Source organism: Pseudorasbora parva, chromosome 22 (assembly GCF_024679245.1).
Source record: "Pseudorasbora parva isolate DD20220531a chromosome 22, ASM2467924v1, whole genome shotgun sequence".
Classification (NCBI taxonomy): Eukaryota; Metazoa; Chordata; class Actinopteri; order Cypriniformes; family Gobionidae; genus Pseudorasbora; species Pseudorasbora parva.
In genome coordinates, this window is record NC_090193.1 from 20,976,832 (window position 1) to 20,996,939 (window position 20,108).

General features: G+C 38.5%; 2 protein-coding genes across 4 annotated transcripts; both read right to left on the reverse strand.

Annotated features, from left to right (window-relative positions):
- Nucleotides 1-2,274: 2,274 nt before the first annotated feature.
- On the reverse strand, nt 2,275-7,021 carry cishb (cytokine inducible SH2-containing protein b). The gene is made up of 3 exons (XM_067431103.1): nt 6,352-7,021; nt 5,170-5,323; nt 2,275-3,581 (listed from the first exon to the last, which is right to left on the reverse strand). The coding sequence occupies exons 1-3, from the start codon at nt 6,361-6,363 to the stop codon at nt 3,106-3,108; spliced, it is 642 nt and encodes a 213-aa protein (XP_067287204.1). The 5' UTR covers nt 6,364-7,021; the 3' UTR covers nt 2,275-3,105.
- A 3,748-nt stretch (nt 7,022-10,769) lies between these two features.
- Nucleotides 10,770-19,530, reverse strand: twf2b (twinfilin actin-binding protein 2b). 3 transcript variants are annotated; one of them, XM_067431346.1, is made up of 11 exons: nt 19,185-19,530; nt 18,147-18,224; nt 16,405-16,583; nt 16,171-16,266; nt 15,090-15,194; nt 14,968-14,982; nt 14,829-14,870; nt 14,574-14,693; nt 13,947-14,097; nt 13,699-13,820; nt 10,770-11,165 (listed from the first exon to the last, which is right to left on the reverse strand). In XM_067431346.1, exons 1-11 carry the CDS (start codon nt 19,207-19,209, stop codon nt 10,998-11,000), a joined length of 1,101 nt encoding a protein of 366 aa, XP_067287447.1. In that variant the 5' UTR covers nt 19,210-19,530; the 3' UTR covers nt 10,770-10,997. The 3 variants fall into 3 exon arrangements, with proteins under 3 accessions (XP_067287447.1, XP_067287449.1, XP_067287448.1); XM_067431348.1 differs by having other exon boundaries at nt 16,405-16,578; nt 19,185-19,526; XM_067431347.1 differs by lacking the exon at nt 14,968-14,982.
- Between the last annotated feature and the right edge of the window lie 578 nt (nt 19,531-20,108).

Below are 20,108 nucleotides of genomic sequence, written 5' to 3' on the forward strand. Positions count from 1 at the left end.
GGGAAGTTTGAATCAGTCTGACGACGAATCATTAACTGAACTGGATCCATCAGAGTGCAGCTATCAACCTCCGCTCTGCCTCATTATAAAAGTATTGAAGGAAGCTCATTTCCACCATATAAGAAAAATATATATATTGCTTTGGTAAATTATAAAGTGGCATATTTATGACCAGTGTTAGTGTTAGGGTAAAATCAGTGTAGGCCTACTCCCTAAAAACTTTTTATGTGTAAAACGTCTGCATTCAGCACTACTTTTGCATTACTCTGCATTACTTTTGCATTGCAAGCCTCACCAGGGGTTTGCTTGATTGTTGGTTTTTAATAAAAAAAATAAAACATTAAAAAAAAAAACTGTTATATTTTTGCCAAACTTAAACGGCCCTTTCAAACCAAAAGTTCAATGAATAAGCCTCAGGCTAAAATAAATGTAAATTCACGTCTGTACAGTAGAAAGCGCAGTTCAAACAAGCCTCAAATAAGCTGCCAGAATTGTAGAAGATTCAACAATAAAAATAAAATAAAAAAAGAAACACAAATGTGATGTTAAAAGCGAAAGTCAGCAGCAAATACATTAGTAAATAAAGTTAGATAAAGCATAGGCCTATATATTAATTAACATTATTTAATTGGTGGAGGTTTGTGTAATAGTTAGCATTTCACAGTTTTTGTTCATTTTGTGCAAGTGAGATAAGTAAATCAATGCTCATAATTCATCATGTTTATTCTGCACACACAATGTCTCTGTACTTTCTCCCAGTTTATCTTAACATGAGGATGTTAGAGTGATTAAGTATTTTATTTATCCTATAGAAATTTATTGTAGAAATGATTTGCTTAGAAGTGTTTTGCAGCCTCATTGCTTGCATGACTGAGAGAAGTCACACGGGGAAAGAATGGGATTCTATCTGAAGTTGCTTGAAGTTGCCATCTGCACTGTTGCTCTTTTGGTTTACGTGGCCTTTAATGTGTTCTTCTCTTGATAAAATAATGAGGGGAAAAATAAGGCACTTTATGGGACAATCAAACAGTTTTTTGATTTAGACAAGTTGGCAGTCGGACGGTCTCCCTTACAAAGAGAACTAGATAGAGAATTAAGTAACTGTGGAAGTGTTGGGGAGCAGGCTTGGGAGATTCCAACAGGTGGACAAAGGTGGAAGAGGTGGACAAAGTACACAACTTCATTACTTGAGAAAAAGTAACAGTACTATTGGTCAAATATTACTGCGTTGCAAGTGAAAGTTGTAAAAACAGATTTTTACTTGAGTGAAAGTACAGAAGTATTTGTTTTCAAAAGTAGGTCTACTTAAGTATCAAAGTAAATTTCCTTTTTTATGTCAATGCAATATTTTATTACAGTTGTGTAAATGCACACTATGCTATCATGATGATTTAAGCCAGTCAGTGATGCTCTATCTGACATACTAGCATACAACTAACTTAAACAAATTTAAATACTTGTATAAAAGTTACAAAGCTCTATACAAAGCTGCTGTCCCTTTAAGGCTGAATGCACATATCCAATACACTGATACATATCTGATATTCTCCCTATACCTCCACTTAAGACATAATCAACATTGTTTATGTGAATACTCGCCAAAATGAACGTCGTCTTCCATTTTGCTCAAGCGGCAACCTCCCGCAATCTCTCTTGAAGCCAATACGGAGGTGATGTAAACTGCAATTCACCAACTGGCCACTAGGGACATGCTCCAGAAGGGAGCATAATCTCATTGAGCCCCATGTTAAAATTCCCAACTTTACAGCAGAAAAAAACATGTTTACAGCCTGGTACAAATTGTGGTTTTGGCTTATAAGGCTAATTTTGACCTTCATGACAACTGTGAGGAGGGTGAATTTTTTTATAACTCATTCGTTTACATTATATAAAGCCTTAACGTTCGGCTAGGTTACCTTGAGTGACAGGTGGATAGCCATTTATCAATTTACTTTAAAAAAATAACAGATCTTTTAATAGTAATGTAATTATACTAGTTACTTTTAAACAAGTAATCTGATTACAAACTTGTAATGCGTTAGCCCAAAACTGATTATGACTTTAAAAGTCTAAATTATTAGAAATTATGACATTCTAAGAAGTCATAATTATAAGATAGTAAAAGTAAAAACAAAAAATCCTAAGTTATAATTAATTATAACATACTAATTTATAATTATGTGATTAAAAGTGAAGTGCTTGTATTTAAATTTTTATTGTATTATACTTTTTATGTGTCAGTAAGCAAAAAGAAAAGTGATTGTGTCTCAGAGTTATTTTAGCATTTAATTAATTAAAGTAGAGACTTTTATAGATAGCTGCAGACATGCACACATAACGTGTGGTGCAAAGAAATTATGTGAGTATCTAACCCAAGCGTCCTTAATTTTCCTCTCTTGAAGTTGGCAACCCTAGTCTATTGCAGAGAAGAAAGTTACATTATAACATGTGGGGTAAATGTCATTATATGTATCAAAATATAACATGCTTGAAAAATGAAGGGTGAAAATGTCAAATTGAAGTTCATTGTCCTGCACACATTCAAAGACTTTTGTGTGTGTGTGTGTGTGAGTGTGTGTGTGTGTGTGCGTGCGTGCGTGTGTGCGTGCGTGTCAAATAAAGATGGACTGATAGCATGTCCCATATTGCCAAGGCATCTTATGAAGGTTTCTGACAAATATGTAACTGTTCCTTTATCAGCTTGTTTCCAAATAAATACCAAAATGCTTTCTGGGTTGGAATTACATTTTTTGGAGACAGTATTACTCAGGACACTTAAGATAGAGTGTTATTCACATGCTGGTTTTGATATTTAATTTTTTCAGGGTTCTGGTGCTGGTAGTATATATGTCGAATTGGAGCGCCATGAATACTTTGAAGCACAGAAAGACATAGAAACATTTTGGTTTACTACAAAGAGAAATATATACAAATATACAAAAAAATGGTCCTTGTTTATTAGCACAAATGCACATCTCTTCATATAGCAATAACAAGAGGACCCACAATCCTGCCGGGTAGCAAGATTCGCAACGTCATTGCTAATTCACCAGTGAGTTTGCAATAACTACCCCTATAATGCACCCGTGTCCTCACCAAGTGTCCTCACACCTGAAAGGGGTATTCTTGCAAGTAAAGCAACAGCGGCTGTGGCAGCGGCAGCTGTGTATGGCAATCAGTCTGTCTGTTTATTGTGAGGCGTGTGAGGTGCTGTAATGTTGGAAAGGCCTGAGGCTTGTGAAGAGGCTTCCTGAGCTTTAGCAGGATGCCATTGTCCTTTGACACCATGTAATGTTCTTCTGCTAGCCTCTCCTTCTCTTGACTCGTGGATGTGTAGTGCTGCACAAGACTAGGAAGAGCTGAAAAGGACAACAGGCAAGATCGGGCTGGAATACTGGAATCGAGACGGAATTGTCCACTGTCATATTCGACGCGGACATTAGTAGGTCCTCTCTGGGTCTTTACCGAGAGGGTAAAGAGGTAGAGTGGATGGCTGCTGTCACGCACAAGGAAAGTACCTTCTGAAGCTCCAATGAGGGCGTCCCTTGCCTCGCTGGCTGTCATACCACCCCAGTACCATCCTAAAACATAAAGACAGTCGGTAAGACAGAGACACTAAAGGGACACGTGGTGGAAAAAATGGATGGGAGGAAACACACAGCTCCTCGGGGGAACATTTTCATAGCAAACACAGTTTCATAGAGGAACACAAAACATTTGCAAGAGAACGCAAAAGCATTGCCATTATTTTTCCTCCCATCTCCTTTTTTTTCTTCAGCATGTCTCATCAGGGGCTGTGTATAGTTTTTCAAATAAGAAATGTTTCTTGAGTAGCAAATCAGCATATTAGAATGATTTCTGAAGGATCATGTGACACTGAAGACTGGAGTGATGAAGCATTGCCATTACCAACAAATGTACATTTTAAAATATATTACTTTTTATTCAATAATAAATCATGATAACTTATGAAAATAATTTGACAAATACTTAATTTTTTTGTTTTATTTACTAATTATTTATCAGAACAGAGACATGTAGTCATTAATTATTCTTCATAAAATATAAAAAGATCATGACCTTTTGAGATTCTGTACATTGATTTGTTTGGTCAAGTTTGTTCTACATCAGAATATGATTTGTTTTTTATTGGACAGTTATGATGGAAGGAATTTGATCTGATAGTTGCTGACATTGGATTGGACAGATGGAATATATATATATATATATATATATATATATATATATATATATATATATATATATATATATATATATATATATATATATATATATATAAAATGGAATAAATAAAATAATATATTTTAGTAGGCCTAGAAATATTATCTGTCCGATCAGAACATTTTATATATTAAAGCTGAAATGTATTATTTCCTCCAGCTGAGACACTTCAGATGCGCACTGTTTGCCATTGATGGTTTTGAATTGCTTGACATGTGATTGGAATCACTTGAAAAAGAAAAAAAGGTCTACAGTGCAAATTGGCTACATACAATTATAATGAGAACATTAAAATTGTGTACTTGGGACATGTCTTAATGGTGAGACTTTTGTTTCTGTAATCAGGCTCTCAAAAATTACATAACAATTTGGATTCACAATTATTCGAATATACTCCAGGGTTTCTACTGATAGAAAGCCATATGCTAATCAGTGAAGTAACCCACCAACTGATGTCACATATGGACTACTTTGATGATGTTTTTTATTCCCTTTCTGGACATGGGCAGTATAGTGTGCACACGCTCTCTGACTAAATATAAAATATCTTAAACTGTGTTCTGAAGATGAACGGAGGTCTTACGGGTGTGGAACGACATTAGGGTGAGTTATTAATGACATCAATTTCTATTTTGGTTGAACATTTTTAACATGAACTAATAATGAACTTAATTTCTACAGCATTTATCTTTGTTAATTTAAACATCTACGGCAAATTACATTATTAAAATCAAAAGTTGTATTTGTAAACGCTAGTTAATGCTCTGTGAACTAACATGAACAAACAATGAGCATGTTAACAAAGATTAATAAATAGGCTACAGTAAATCTTAATATTTGTGCCTTGTCTTTGATATATTTTATATATTGCAAAATATAAAATATCTGCTTGTGTCCGTAGGTCTCTTTCTAAGACTATAGGCGTACCTGAAGTGTGTAGGTGCTGAAAGGTGGTGGTGATGAAACGCAAGTCCTCAGCTGGGGCCCATGAGTAGGGAGTGACTTGGGACTGCTGGATTTGTTCTGATTCGTCCCTCTCATTTTGAGCACTTGTACCCCTTGCAACCATTCCTGAAGGTTTCTTCCCATAGAAGAAAAAATATGAGAAAAAAATCTTGATATGTAATCAACAGATTTTTTTTAAACGTCAAAATGACGTGAGGTGAGATAGCAGAGCTTTGAAAAGTTCAAAGGTGAAAATCGCTTTGCTGCTCTTTCTCTTTTGTCATTTATAATTTCAACTGAACTCAAAGAATGAATAAACAAAGGAAGTGCAGTGTGCCAAGAACAAGAGAATGCACTCAAATGCACTACATTTACACAATGTGGCAAGAATTTCAATGGAAAGCAGCAGGGTAAACAACAGGGTTTTTATTTCTGTTTTTCAACATCTGACTTGATGAGTCTTCCTAAGAAGTACAATATGATAGATAAATAAATATCATGACATTGATGGTTTAGTCAGCATATTTAAACGCGTATGTCAGAGAAGATGACATTTAGAAAAAGAGGTAGGCTAAATGTGCTTTCTCTGTAAATGAGAGCAACAGAATTGAGAAACTGATTGTTTGTCATAATATTAATGAATTGTTTTCTTTTAGACACTAAGTTGTGATTTATTTATTTTAAAGATTTTATTCAATATTAACACAGAGTGTAAAATATAATCACATGCATGTTACTAGGTCATAACATTTTATAAATCAGATTAAAATTGTAGAATTCTGGTGATAGAAAATAGCAGAACCTCAGTTTAATATATTTTTTAATTAAATAAAAATGTATTTTGTTTCAGACTGATGTATATCCTCATATGTAGGCTGATGTATATGTATTTAAATGCATGTTTAAAAAGGAACTTATTAATTAAATTATTAATTTCCAAACATCAGCAGCAGGATTTTTTACCGGATGTGTTCAACAAGAACGAAGCAAATAAATAATTTCACTGCTAGGCTACATATTTGGAGACTATGTAGCTACATGATGTAATCACTCCTCACAGTTCATCAAAAACTAATGAACCCATCAAACAGGTCTGGCCACTCTTCACAGTAGCATATAGCTCAAAATAAACTAAAAAGATTTCCAACGAGATAGATTTCTTACCTTGGTGGGCATAAAATCGTCACCTTCGGCACGTCACCAACGGACAGCAGAATGGAAGATGACAGTTTGAAGGTTTACAGGCTGTAAAATTCACGCCAATCCAAGTCCGGTCCTGTGCCAAAGCTGCTGACATTGTTCCAGCGGTGCAATAATGGCGACAAAGCGCCACAAACCGAAGGAATTTTGTTAAAACATTTTACATAAAGAATATTCCCTAATATTGTCTAACCCGAACTAGCCTTCTTCTTATGCCAACTATTCTCCAGGGAATCGCGAAGCGAAATAAGAGCGAAATGACGGGGAGAAAAAAAAATAACAAAACAGCTTTGTAGAGCCTAATCTAATAAGAGTAAAAGGTCGTTTGGCTTGGTTGGTAGATTATTATTTTCCTGAAACAAGAGTAATAAGAAACGCCTTCACCGCAAGTTTGGTTGTTTTATTAGTTGACGCGCGTTCTAGGAATCTCAGCTCATTCCAAGAACTGCGCTACATCTCAGCGCTCGCGGCCTCATCATCGGGCGCTGCGTTTCCATTGGCTGCCGTGTGCCGCTGACGAAGCGCCCGGGCCGGTTTCAGCTGCGGATGACTTTCCCAGAACAGAGCTTTCCAGGAATGCTGAAACAGTCGCTGAAAAGTGACCTCTGCGCCAGCTGCATGGGCTGAAAGATTTCTTAGCTAGAATGGGGATGTGATGGGAGGTGACTGCAAGGTAAGCAGTGCTGGGTAAGTCCAATTCCAGAAAATGTGTAGTCAGAATGTTGGTATGGTTAATAACATCGGCCTCACTTTCCAATAAGGTTTCATTTGCTAACATAATGCATTAAATAACATGAACTTACAGCAAAAGTGTCACGTCACATACAATGGAAAAGGGTGCGAGGACTCAAGTGCAGCAAATGATTATTTATTATAAAATAAAACATAAACTCAAAACAACAACCCACGAGGGGGAAAAACACATAATAGAATAATAACATATAAACTTAAACAAACCAACAGAATCACGGGTAGGACGGAGGACGGAAGACGCAGACATTACACAAGGATCCAACACAGACTGACAAACACAAGGAGATATAAAGGGAACAAACAAGGCAGATAATGAGGGAGAACAGGTGGGGCAAATTAACCAATAATCAGATAACAAGGGGGAGGGAACTGAAAGGGACACGAGCACATGCTCAACATAACAAAACCCACAAGTGCACACACGACAGGACAGGCATGTGACATTACCCCCTCCTTAAGGAGCGGCTACCAGACGCTCCACTAGGGACGGGAGGGACAGACCCGGGCGGGACGGGAGGGACAGACCAGGGAGGGACGGGAGGGACGGGAGGGACAGACCAGGGAGGGAGGGGAGGGACAGACCAGGGAGGGAGGGGAGGGACAGACCAGGGAGGGACGGGAGGGACAGACCAGGGAGGGACGGGAGGGACAGACCAGGGAGGGAGGGGAGGGACAGACCAGGGAGGGAGGGGAGGGACAGACCAGGGAGGGACGGGAGGGACAGACCAGGGAGGCACAGACCAGGGGGGCACGGGAGGGACAGACCAGGGGGGCACGGGAGGGACAGACCAGGGGGGCACGGGAGGGACAGACAAAGAAGGTACAGACAAGGGAGGGGTAAACAAGGGAGGAACGAGGAAAACAAAAAGTTCAGGAGGCCATGGTGGCCCACAAAGTTCAAATGGCCAGGGCGGCCCACCGAGTTCGGGAGGCCCACCAAGTTCAAGCGGCCGGGGCGGCCCATAGAGTTCAGGCAGCCAGGGCAGTGCGGGTAGAGCAGGGCGCCAGGGAGGCGCGGTGAGTGCAGGGGGCGCCAGGGAGGCGCGGTGAGAGCAGGACGCCTCAGCGGCGCACGGAGAGCAGGACGCCTCAGCGGCGCACGGAGAGCAGGGCGCCTCAGCGGCGCAGGGAGAGCAGGGCGCCTCAGCGGCGCAGGGAGAGCAGGGCGCCTCAGCGGCGCAGGGAGAGCAGGGCGCCTCAGCGGCGCAGGGAGAGCAGGGCGCCTCAGCGGCGCAGGGAGAGCAGGGCGCCTCAGCGGCGCAGGGAGAGCAGGGCGCCTCAGCGGCGCAGGGAGAGCAGGGCGCCTCAGCGGCGCAGGGAGAGCAGGGCGCCTCAGCGGCGCAGGGAGAGCAGGGCGCCTCAGCGGCGCAGGGAGAACAGGGCGCCTCAGCGGCGCAGGGAGAGCAGGGCGCCTCAGCGGCGCAGGGAGAGCAGGGCGCCTCAGCGGCGCAGGCAGGGCGTTGGGGAAACTTCTCCAGTCCAGCAGTATCCACCGGCACTGGGACCACCGGAATACGATCTGCTGGCATTGGGACCACCGGAACATGATCTGCCGGAACTGGGACCACCGGAACACGATCCACCGGCACAGGGACCACCGGAACACGATCCACCGGAACTGAGACCACCGGCACACGATCAACCGGAACTGGGACCACCGGAACTGCCTCCGGGGCTTCGGATAAAGCCCTGTGCTCCTTCCACGCATGCAGGACTGCCACCACAAAGCATCCCATCACAGCCCTCCAGGCCGTTTCCGGACTCGGGACCACCGGAATGGAGTCCACCGGCACAGGGACCACCGGAAAACGATCCACCGGCACTGGGACCACCGGAACATGATCCACCGGCACAGGGACCACCGGAGCACGATCCACCGGTACAGGGACCATCGGAGCACGATCCACCGGCACAGGGACCACCGGAACACGATCCACCGGCACAGGGACCACCGGAACACGATCCACCGGCACTGGGACCACCGGAACACGATCCACCGGAACACGATCCACCGGCACAGGGACCACCGGAACTGGGACCACCGGAACACGATCCACCGGAACTGGGACCACCGGAGTTGTGGATGACACCCTGTGCTTCTCCCAAGCATGCAGGACTGCCACCACAAAGCCTCCCATAACAGCCCTCCAGGCCATGTCTGGACTCGGGATTCCCGGACTCGGGACCCCCGGGACTGGCACCGAGGGAGAACTTCTCTGCTGAGTCCTCATTGTATGGTTGGATCCTTCTGTCACGTCACATACAATGGAAAAGGGTGCGAGGACTCAAGTGCAGCAAATGATTATTTATTATAAAATAAAACATAAACTCAAAACAACAACCCACGAGGGGGAAAAACACATAATAGAATAATAACATATAAACTTAAACAAACCAACAGAATCACGGGTAGGACGGAAGACGCAGACATTACACAAGGATCCAACACAGACTGACAAACACAAGGAGATATAAAGGGAACAAACAAGGCAGATAATGAGGGAGAACAGGTGGGGCAAATTAACCAATAATCAGATAACAAGGGGGAGGGAACTGAAAGGGACACGAGCACATGCTCAACATAACAAAACCCACAAGTGCACACACGACAGGACAGGCATGTGACAAAAAGTGTACATTGATTTTTTTTTTTTACTGTAGCTTATTTATTAATCTTTGTTAACATTAGTTAATAGGCCTACAAGTCCAGATGTTCATTGTTTGTTCATGTTAGTTCACAGAGCATTAACTAGCGTTTACAAATACAACTTTTGATTTTAATAATGTAATATGCCGTAGATGTTTAAATTAACAAAGATAAATGCTGTAGAAATTAAGTTCATTATTAGTTCATGTTAAAGATGTTCACCCAAAATAGAAATTGATGTCATTAATAAGTAAGACCTCCGTTCATCTTCAGAACACAGTTTAAGATATTTTATATTTAGTCCAAGAGCGTGTGCACACTATACTGCCCATGTCCAGAAAGGGAATAAAAAACATCATCAAAGTAGTCCATATGTGACATCAGTTGGTGGGTTACTTCACTGATTAGCATATGGCTTTGTATCAGTAGAAACCCTGGAGTATATTCGAATAATTGTGAATCCAAATTGTTATGTAATTTTTGAGAGCCTGATTACAGAAACAAAAGTCTCACCATTAAGACATGTCCCAAGTACACAATTTTAATGTTCTCATTATAATTGTATGTAGCCAATTTGCACTGTAGGCCTTTTTTTCTTTTTCAAGTGATTCCAATCACATGTCAAGCAATTCAAAACCATCAATGGCAAACAGTGCGCATCTGAAGTGTCTCAGCTGGAGGAAATAATACATTTCAGCTTTAATATATAAAATGTTCTGATCAGACAGATGATATTTCTAGGCCTACTAGAATTTATTATTTTATTTATTCCATTATATATATATATATATATATATATATATATATATATATATATCAGATTAAAATGTTGTATTGTAGTAAACTGCAGTTATAACTAATATCTTTTGATTATCTGATCTAAAAACAGTCAAAATGTGCTTTACTAAATGGCTGAGAGGTCTGCTAAAGTGTTAATAAAATGCTGTTCCATAGTAAAACAAAAACGGAGATTTAATAAGACAGATTAATAGATTTTATTTTAATTATAACATAAAAATCATCACCTAAACAACACATTTTATGTGGCATTGAAAACAGTGTGAGAATGTGTTTCAGAGTGAAAGAAGACTAGTTAAAATCTAAAATAAAAAAATAATAATAACGATGAAATGCAAGGCTCAGACAAGACCATTGAGGGTGTAATTAAATGAGTTTCCACTGTCATTTTACATTTGTTGACTGTATGAATCTAGCTCTCATCTCCATTCTCTCCCGCTCCTCTGATTAGACGCTTGTTCCCTCGTTTCCCTGTAGGGCCCTTTGGCTTGGTGAAGGCTTGTTTCAGAGCATGCTGTTTCGGGTACACCTCTTCATACAGGAAATCCTCCGTCAGCGCCTCTCCACTATCAATCTCCATCTACACACACGATGCATAAGCAGATTTACTGAAATATGCATTCATTTGATTAGAAGCAAATTTTGCTCTGTTAAGTTACACTAAGTTAAAGGGTTAGTTCACCCAAAAATGAAATTAATGTCATTAATGACTCACCCTAATGTCGTTCCACACCCGTAAGACCTCCGTTCATCTTCAGAACACAGTTTAAGATATTTTATATTTAGTGCGATAGCGTATCTAAGTGTATGCACACTACACTGTGCATGTCCAGAAAGGGAATAAAAACATCATCAAAGTAGTCCATATGTGACATCAGTTAGGTATTTAGAATCTCTTAAAGCATCGAAAATACATTTTGGTCCAAAAATATCAAAAACTATGACTTTGGTCAGCATTGTCTTCTCTTCCGCGTTTGTTTTCAAACCTCAAATAAAGATTCAAACAGTCATGAATCAGCGGATTGATTCATGATTTGGATCGTGTGTCAAACTGCCAAACTGCTAGCCTATAAATCTAGACGCACCCTAGCGGCAGCAAATCTAATCTGCCGCGAGTGTCGTCTAGCAACTCTCAATACACTTCTGAGCTGTAAAAACCAAACTATGGTCAGGCCAATCACAACGTATAGAGTCGGTGGGCGGGGCTTCACATAATTTGCTCTGCTTTTGCTCTCTAATTTGTGTGCTGTCTACTAGTAAACAGAAACTGGCGAACGGCGGTCTTTCGAATCGGCTTTGACCGCAACTCTGGAAGACTTGGAGTTAAGCTTTTCTCTGAGAAAAGAACAAAGAACGGCACTGAAGTCATTCTTAAAAAGGGAAGATGTGTTCTGAGTTTTGCTGACCGGATACGGCGAAGATTCATGACCGGTTGAATCTTTATTTGAGGTTTGAAAACCAACGTGGAAGAGAAGACAATGCTGAATAAAGTCGTAGTTTTTGTTATTTTTGGACCAAAATGTATTTTCGGTGCTTCAAGAGATTCTAATGAACTAACTGATGTCTCATATGGACTACTGATGATGTTTTTGTTTCCTTTCTGGACATGGACAGTATAGTGTGCATACGCTCTCAGACTAAATATAAAATATCTTAAACTGTGTTCCGATGATGAACGATGATGAAGGTCTTACGGGTATGGAACGACATTAGGGTGAGTCATTAATGATATCAATTTCATTTTTGGGTGAACTAACCCTTTAAAGGTTAGAATAAAAAACAGTTTTTAACATTGACAATGACATTTAATTTTTTTGCATATTCTTCGCCTGTGTTTTGATCAGTAATAGTGCCCCCCTAGCGTTAACAGTAAAAAAACAGAAACACTGAAAATTCCATGTTATTTTACATAATATGCATCTGCGCAAACAATCGCTTGTTTTTTTGTGTCTTCTTCATCTGTGTTTTGATCAGGGGATTCTGTACAGAATATCCGTAATAGTGCCACTTATAACAGTAAAAACACGGAAACCTGGAAAATTGTGGAAAAACTGTGTTTGGCAAGTAAAGAGTTAATGTATGTTGCCAATAACATAAACATTAGTCTTTGGCAATATTTAAGTGATCCATAAAGGATAGTTGTTATTATAATAGTATAGTTATTATAGGGATAGTAGAATTCATCCCATGATTTACCCTCAAGCCACCCTAGATGTATAGGACTTCCTATACCTGATCTTGGTCAATCCTGATCTTCTTTCAGATGAATAAAATCAATGATATATGAAATAATATCTTTGCTCTTCCATGTTTTATAATGGGAGTAAAAGGCCCTGATTTTAAAGTCCAAAAAGGTTCTTCCATCCATCATAAAAGTAATCCATATGACTCCAGTGGGTTAATAAAGGCCTTCTGAAGCAAATCGATTGTTTTTTTAAAGAAAAATATTAGTATTTAAAACTTTATAAACTTAAATAACTAAAATCAGATTTCATTCTTCTGAAAGAAGAATGTCATATACACCTAGGATGTCTTTAGTGAGTAAATCATGAGCTCATTTTTGGGTGAACTATCCCTTTAAGTATACAAAAGCAAAACAAATAAGCTTTTGAAATTGACTGATTAAAGGATAAAGTATGGGGTTTCCATTAAAGAAATCTTAATCACAAACTATGAAAAGTAACCTGTTTAATCATTATAGGCACATCAAGTTCTCACTTTAGATTAGATACGATAGTACGATAGTACGATAGTACGATAGTACGATAGATAGATAGTACGATAGATAGATAGTACGATAGATAGATAGATAGTACGATAGATAGATAGATAGATAGATAGATAGATAGATAGATAGATAGATAGATAGATAGATAGATAGATAGATAGATAGATAGATAGATAGATAGATAGATAGATAGATAGATAGATAGATAGATAGATAGATAGATAGACAGACAGACAGACAGATAGACAGACAGACAGACAGACAGACAGACAGACAGACAGATAGACAGACAGACAACCTTGTACTCTTCAACTCAGGTCAAAGTCAGGTCAAAGCGTCTACTAACTCAAGCTAACTTGTAAAACAGTTGTTGTTGTCGGTGTACCTTTTTGGCGATCTCTATGTGGTAGTCTCTCTCTACCTCATCCAGCAGTCGATTCTTACAGCTGGAGTAGAGCATCCTTTCTTTGATGCTACAACTATACCCGGGCATGGAGTAGATGAAAACTGGTCCAAATATCCAAGCACAAACATAACGTTAGCTTTGTAGAAACATTACAAATTTAAAAGAAGCCAACTCAGCTTATTGTGATATTGTCAGAAAAAAAAGTTGAATAATATCTTCACACTAACCTACAGCTTCCAGTGCCTGTCCTTGATGGGTGTGTTTGTACAGGAAGAAGTGGTATCGTGGGGCATCAGTGGGGATTCTGCTTGGCAGCTCTTTGGTGTCTGTAGGACTAGTGTGGACCAGCTCAATTGTCTCTCGTTCGGTGTCTAGCCTCTAAAAGATGATACAGTAAAAAAGTGCTTTGTGATTGGGCTGATGTAGATAATAAGTGCAGCAGGCACACATATTCTATGCGGTTATATAAATATGTACACAATATTTATTTAATATGTTAACCATTCATAAGTTTGGGATGAGTATGTTGTTGTTGTGGTTTTAAAGAAATATATTTTATTCAGCAATGATGCATTAAATTGATCAAAAGTGGCAGTTAAAACATTTAAATGTTGCAAAAGATGAAAAAATGTATTGCGGTTTCCACAAAAATATTAAGCAGCATAACTGTTGTCAACCTAATTGTTTCTTGAGCACCAGATCAGCATATTTGAAGGATTTAAAATATGCATAATGCAGTAATAGCATTCAAAATCTTTAAACCAGTACTGTTAAAAGTATAAGTGGCAGTCTGAACATTTTGCCTTTGAACCTACATTTAAAATATTTTCATAGTGTATGCATGTGGGACTTACTAGTTGAATGTAATTGATGCGTTTGTGTTTAAGTTGCTGTAAAGCATGTTTAGCCTCCTCTTGTAATGGGAATGCCAAACCCTGTAAAGTCGGATTTTTACTCTCCACGCTGATCTCTGTCTGTATCAGAAACACACACACACACACACACACACACACACACGTTTTATATATATATATATATATATATATATATATATATATATTGTTCTCTGTAACATTAATATTACTAATAATATTTAGAGCAATCGCTACCTTTGCTTGTCCACTTACGGTGGCAACTCGCCTTCGCTCGTCCTAAAAAGAAATGTAAATCCACTTGTTTACACACCACAAGTAGTCACACACTTGCTAAATGAAAACACAGGACTAAATGAAAACACAGGACACTTACCCGTGCCACTCTGTCCTGTTAGGTGCATTTTTAAGAAATACATGAATTTATTAGATATTAAACAAACTGTCAGATATTCAGTTTTGGTATGCAGCGATTTCCACATTTTGGGCCTTGCTCACCTCTGTTATCTTAATCTGATGGAGTTGTTGCTCAGCAGTGGTGAGGGGGGCTGGGCTGGAGGAGGAGGACAGATGTCGTAGATAACCTTGGAAACAGATGTCTTCCTGAAGATCAGAACAGAAAATAGTGCTTAGATGACGCGTCATCACACTTCTTAATATGTGAAATTAAAGAATATGTGCAAATGTGAGTAAACAGAATACATTTATTATAAATAAATTATACATAAAATATTACACAGTTTGCATGCATTTTAGTCTGAGACTATGGCTTAAGCCTTGTCTGTGAAATAAACTTTCCAAAGGTTTTTTTTACAGTGATGCGGATGCCACATAACAATTTTGGGTTCCTCAAAAAAACCTTCACTGAACAGTTCTTAAAAAAATCAAACTTACTTTCAAACAAAGGTTACAATATTGGGTTTTTACAGTGATTCCATAGAAAAATATATTTTTGGGTCTCAAAAGAACCAGTGAATTCTTAAAATAACCATTTTTTCTTAGTATAAAGAACATTTTAATATTCTGAAGAAACTTTTTTTACTTTAAAAAATACATGTGTACATGTGTACATGTACATGTGTAATGGAAAGATTCCATGTTTTATTCGTGGAACCATAGATACCAACAAACAATCCATTTTTTTGTAGGATATCTAAAGCAGAAAACAAATGGCCAAAGGTAATATGTCAGGAAAACACATTATTAGATCATATTAAATCATTCATATTACACAACTTTATGTTCTACTCTGATTGGTCATGACATTCAGGCATCGCATAATGATTAACTGTCTGGAATACTTGATTCTGATTGGTCAATTGCGGAATTACAGCAATCAGATTCTCAGAGAGTATGATTTTTGCATTCCCAAAAGGAAATGTAAAAATCCACTACAGCATTTTCTTGACTTTCCAAAGAAGGAAGAAAATAAAGAGAGACTGATTGGAATGATATTTAAAAACAAGAAGGATTTAGTCAAATATAACATCACTCCCTCAGCTGTTGTATTAGAAGCACAATTGATAACTAGTTTATAGATTATATAGAGGTAAAATGATCAAATAGAACAACTACACACCTGGACTGTTCCGAACAGTTCATCATTTATGTGACTTCCACCAAACTCTTTCTTCAGTGTGGCTCGGGTAGCAGCATACACCATCTTTAACCTCACCTATGTTGTGTAGAATGAATAGCTATTGTCATTCAGAAGGGTAATTCACAATATTTGAAACCCAAGAGCTAAAGGAATGTTATTTATAGAGTGAGAGTTTGTGTACACTCTTCACTTTATCATGTGTTTCCTACTTACTGGTGACTGGTCTGGCGACCAGGAGATAAACAGCCACTCATATCCCAGCTGGTTCTGTGAGTCGAGGCGGTAAAGGATATAACAGGGCTCTAGGCCATCCAGCATGGGCAGGACACATGCGTCATAGTCCTGATCCCAGCTCTGAGAAACCTCTCTGTACGCTCCCAACACCAGCTGCTCTGAAACACACACAGACAGATACACGCACATACACACCTCATAACACACACCTCGACTTGCAGTAGCCCCAGATAAATGCACTGACTATCAGTCTGGGTCCAAAAACAGCATGGTGCCACTGTTATCACACACTGCATGTATAACATTCCTCAGTCCAATTTATCTTCACCTTTTACTTGACATCATTCACACCAAAATATATTTGTTAAGGTACAAGCTGTTAGTAAGAGTACAACACAACTTGTACCTAAACAAATACTATATATATATATATATATATATATATATATATATATATATATATATATATATATATATATATATAGAGAGAGAGAGAGAGAGAGAGAGAGAGAGAGAGAGAGAGAGAGAGAGAGAGAGAGATAGAGAGATAGATAGATAGATAGATAGATAGATAGATAGATAGATAGATAGATAGATAGATAGATAGATAGATAGATAGATAGATAGATAGATAGAATGACAAAAGATCAAACCAAGTGACATTTATTTTAAACAAAAGTTAAGAAAGCACACATTTAAAAAAAATGTAAACGTGAAATGTAGCATTTCACAAGTATCCATTGATCCATTTTAAAAGTATCCATTGATCCATTATAAAAGATAAAACAACACCTAAATGATGAACATTCATGTAAACTTGATCGGTACCCTTGTTAAAAAACAAACAAAAAAACAACAATTACACTTAAGTGTGATTTTTAAATCGGGCACTTCTTACGAAAAATATTACATTTCCGAATGTATGTGTCTGGACACTTAATTGCATGTTAAACAGGCCATGAAGTCAAAACGACAATCCAAGTTGGTTTGAAAATGGACAAACCCAGAAATTGGGTTGTTTGAACCCAGTGAATGGACCTATTCAAACAACCCAATTTCTGGGTTTGTCCATTTTCAACCCAACTTGGGTTGTTTTTAACCCAGCATGTTTCAGAGTGTATATATATATATATATAATCTTTAATTAAGATTACTTTATCTCCCACTAGCTCTTTTCTCTTTTCTACTGACACATTTACCGGTGCGAGGGCGAGACTAACGGTCACTGAGACTGACCAATAGCAAACCAAAACCATCCAAAGATCCAAACAATTACTGATTAACACAATAATGTCCCGCCCTATATTTCTTGCATGTTTAAGATAAACGTCACAATAAGGGGGGGGGGGGGGGGGGAGACTATTGCAACTTCTGTTTTATAACTGCATTTAAAAAACAATGCAATTATCTGAACTTCAGACATTTAAGATATATTAGCATTAAAATTTAATTATTCAACATTTTCTTTTTCACAACTTCATACATCCACTAAAATTGTCATAAATTGTATGCATCTCCAAATACTTTTTTGTAAATATGTAAATGTGAGCAGCCTGTAATACTCTAAATAGTATTTTTTAAAACTTTTTTTCCATTAAATTGATTCATAAATTGGAAAGTGCAAATAGTATTAAACTAATCAAAAGCTCTCTCAATCTTTTTACTCAAACCAAACCATTCTCAGTGTATTGACATATACAGAAACACATGCTCCTACTCACCGGTCTTTATCACAATCTTCATCGCTCTGACAGCTCCTCTTCTTGCCTTCACAAGGAACTCTCTCAAGTCTGGAGTTGCTGGTTTCAGCAGAGAGGTATACGACGATAAACAGAGAAAAGGTTAAAACACAGAATTGTTTAATGTCACATTACAATACTGAAGTGACCATCCCATCATATTTCATATTATAAATACTTACATTATACTTGAGGAGTTTTTAAAACAGAAGAAAATTGACTGAAACAAAGGAAATGTTACACTACTTCCACACTGTGCGGCCTGTGCCTCATTCTTGGCCTCACCATGGTAACGGGGCATCAGGACTCATAAATGATGTAGGTGCAGGTGAGATGGATGAGGAGCGGCGCTTCCGCCCGTAAGCTTAAATTACCTCCCATCATCATTCACATAAAACTGTGAATAGTCTAATATTATCATAGTGGTAAATATATATATATATATATATATATATATATATATATATATATATATATATATATATATATATATATATATATATATATATATATATACCACTAAATAACTATATGTATACCCTTGCAACCATATGTTTGATTGCTAAATCCAAGAGTTATGCAAATTTCCAACTAAGAAACATTCAAGTTTTCTTTTTTAATAGATAATTCCCTTTGCCTTCAAATTTATATATACAGCTATGGAAAAAATAAGAGACCACTTAACAATGAGTTCTCAACTTGGATTTTTCTCTTAATTCTTTCCCCCCAAAACTGTATTTGCACATAGACTCCAGGGAAATCTGAGAATGCGAGGTTTTGATGCACTATTTGGCTCTTTTTTTTCTTCCTTTTTTTTGAGCTTTAACAGGTGTCATTCCAAACATCTTTCATTTTGCCTTTAATGTGTATATCTTTATATTTTATATTACACTTCTGACTGAAATGCATGCTTCCCTTTCACTAAAAGGAGAAGAGTAAACAATATAAACTGGTATTACTCAAATAGTACAAATCCATATGGGCAGCAGGGTATTGAAATAAAGGTTTGCTTGAGCTTACCATGGATACCAGTCTGATGCGACATCCCAAGTCCCGGTGATGCTCCAGCTCAGTCCGAATTCCTGTTGAAACTCCCACCTATTGTCTTCAGTGGCACTGCTATCTGTGCCCAGCAGTGTGGTCCAACTCACTTCCGTACAATGACATCAACGCCCCTGAAGCATCTTACCTGGGGAATCCTGTTTGAAACTCGATCTGCGGAACTGAGGAAGATGTGTAGCCTAATATTACACCTGTCAGGGGATGGGTTCCAGCACACCACCTATCTAGTATTATTCACCCATCACTGGTGGCCCTTATGGGGTATTAAGTGGATGACAACATCTGTTATCTGTGATGAGCTGTATTATAATGCTGTAGGTTTGCTCTGATGTAAAATAAAAGGCAGAACCCTACTGTAACTGAGAGTCTGGACATTATCTAGCTGTCTCGCTCTTCCACAAACAGTTATGCAACGCTCCATTTGTGAAAAGAAATGGCACATTATCACTCACACACATCGAGGACCTGATAGGAGCATATAAACCAGCGGCCTGTGGGAGCTCAAATTCCACCAGGCTGACATGAGATACCGTGCAGGCGGCTGCTGACCCCCAACCAGCGGGACAGGCTGTTCAATTAGATAACCTAACCAGCTAGCGAAAAGCCTTTTCAAGTAAACTGTCTTTACAACTCTTTGTGATTGTGTATGAGGTTTATGAGATTTGATTTAAGAAAAAAGTGCTGTATTGTGTCTTTAAAAAAGAGGGTGGGGGCAGTTTATTGTGTAAGTAAGATCATATGACAAAAAAAGTTTACATCTGATGTTATTTATGTGTATAAAGACAGAAAGAGATAGAACATACCTGTGAGTTTGCTAGTGTTGGCTTCATGTTTAATTCACTTAGCTGTGAGCACAAACCCAGCCATTATTCATTATTCAGC

Bases quoted from the DNA above. Each gene is read 5' to 3' on its own strand.
- cishb (XM_067431103.1), bottom strand. The intron at 3,582-5,169 runs GTACGCCTATAG...TTTATGTTTTAG, and splicing joins TCAGCACCTACACACTTCAG to GATGGTACTGGGGTGGTATG.
- twf2b (XM_067431346.1), bottom strand. From the start codon at position 19,209: ATGTCGCATCAGACTGGTATCCATG. The intron at 16,584-18,146 runs GTGAGTAGGAGC...TGTGTGTTTCAG, and splicing joins GAAGATTGTGATAAAGACCG to AGCAGCTGGTGTTGGGAGCG. The intron at 11,166-13,698 runs GTACACCGACAA...TCGTGTGTGTAG, and splicing joins ACATAGAGATCGCCAAAAAG to ATGGAGATTGATAGTGGAGA.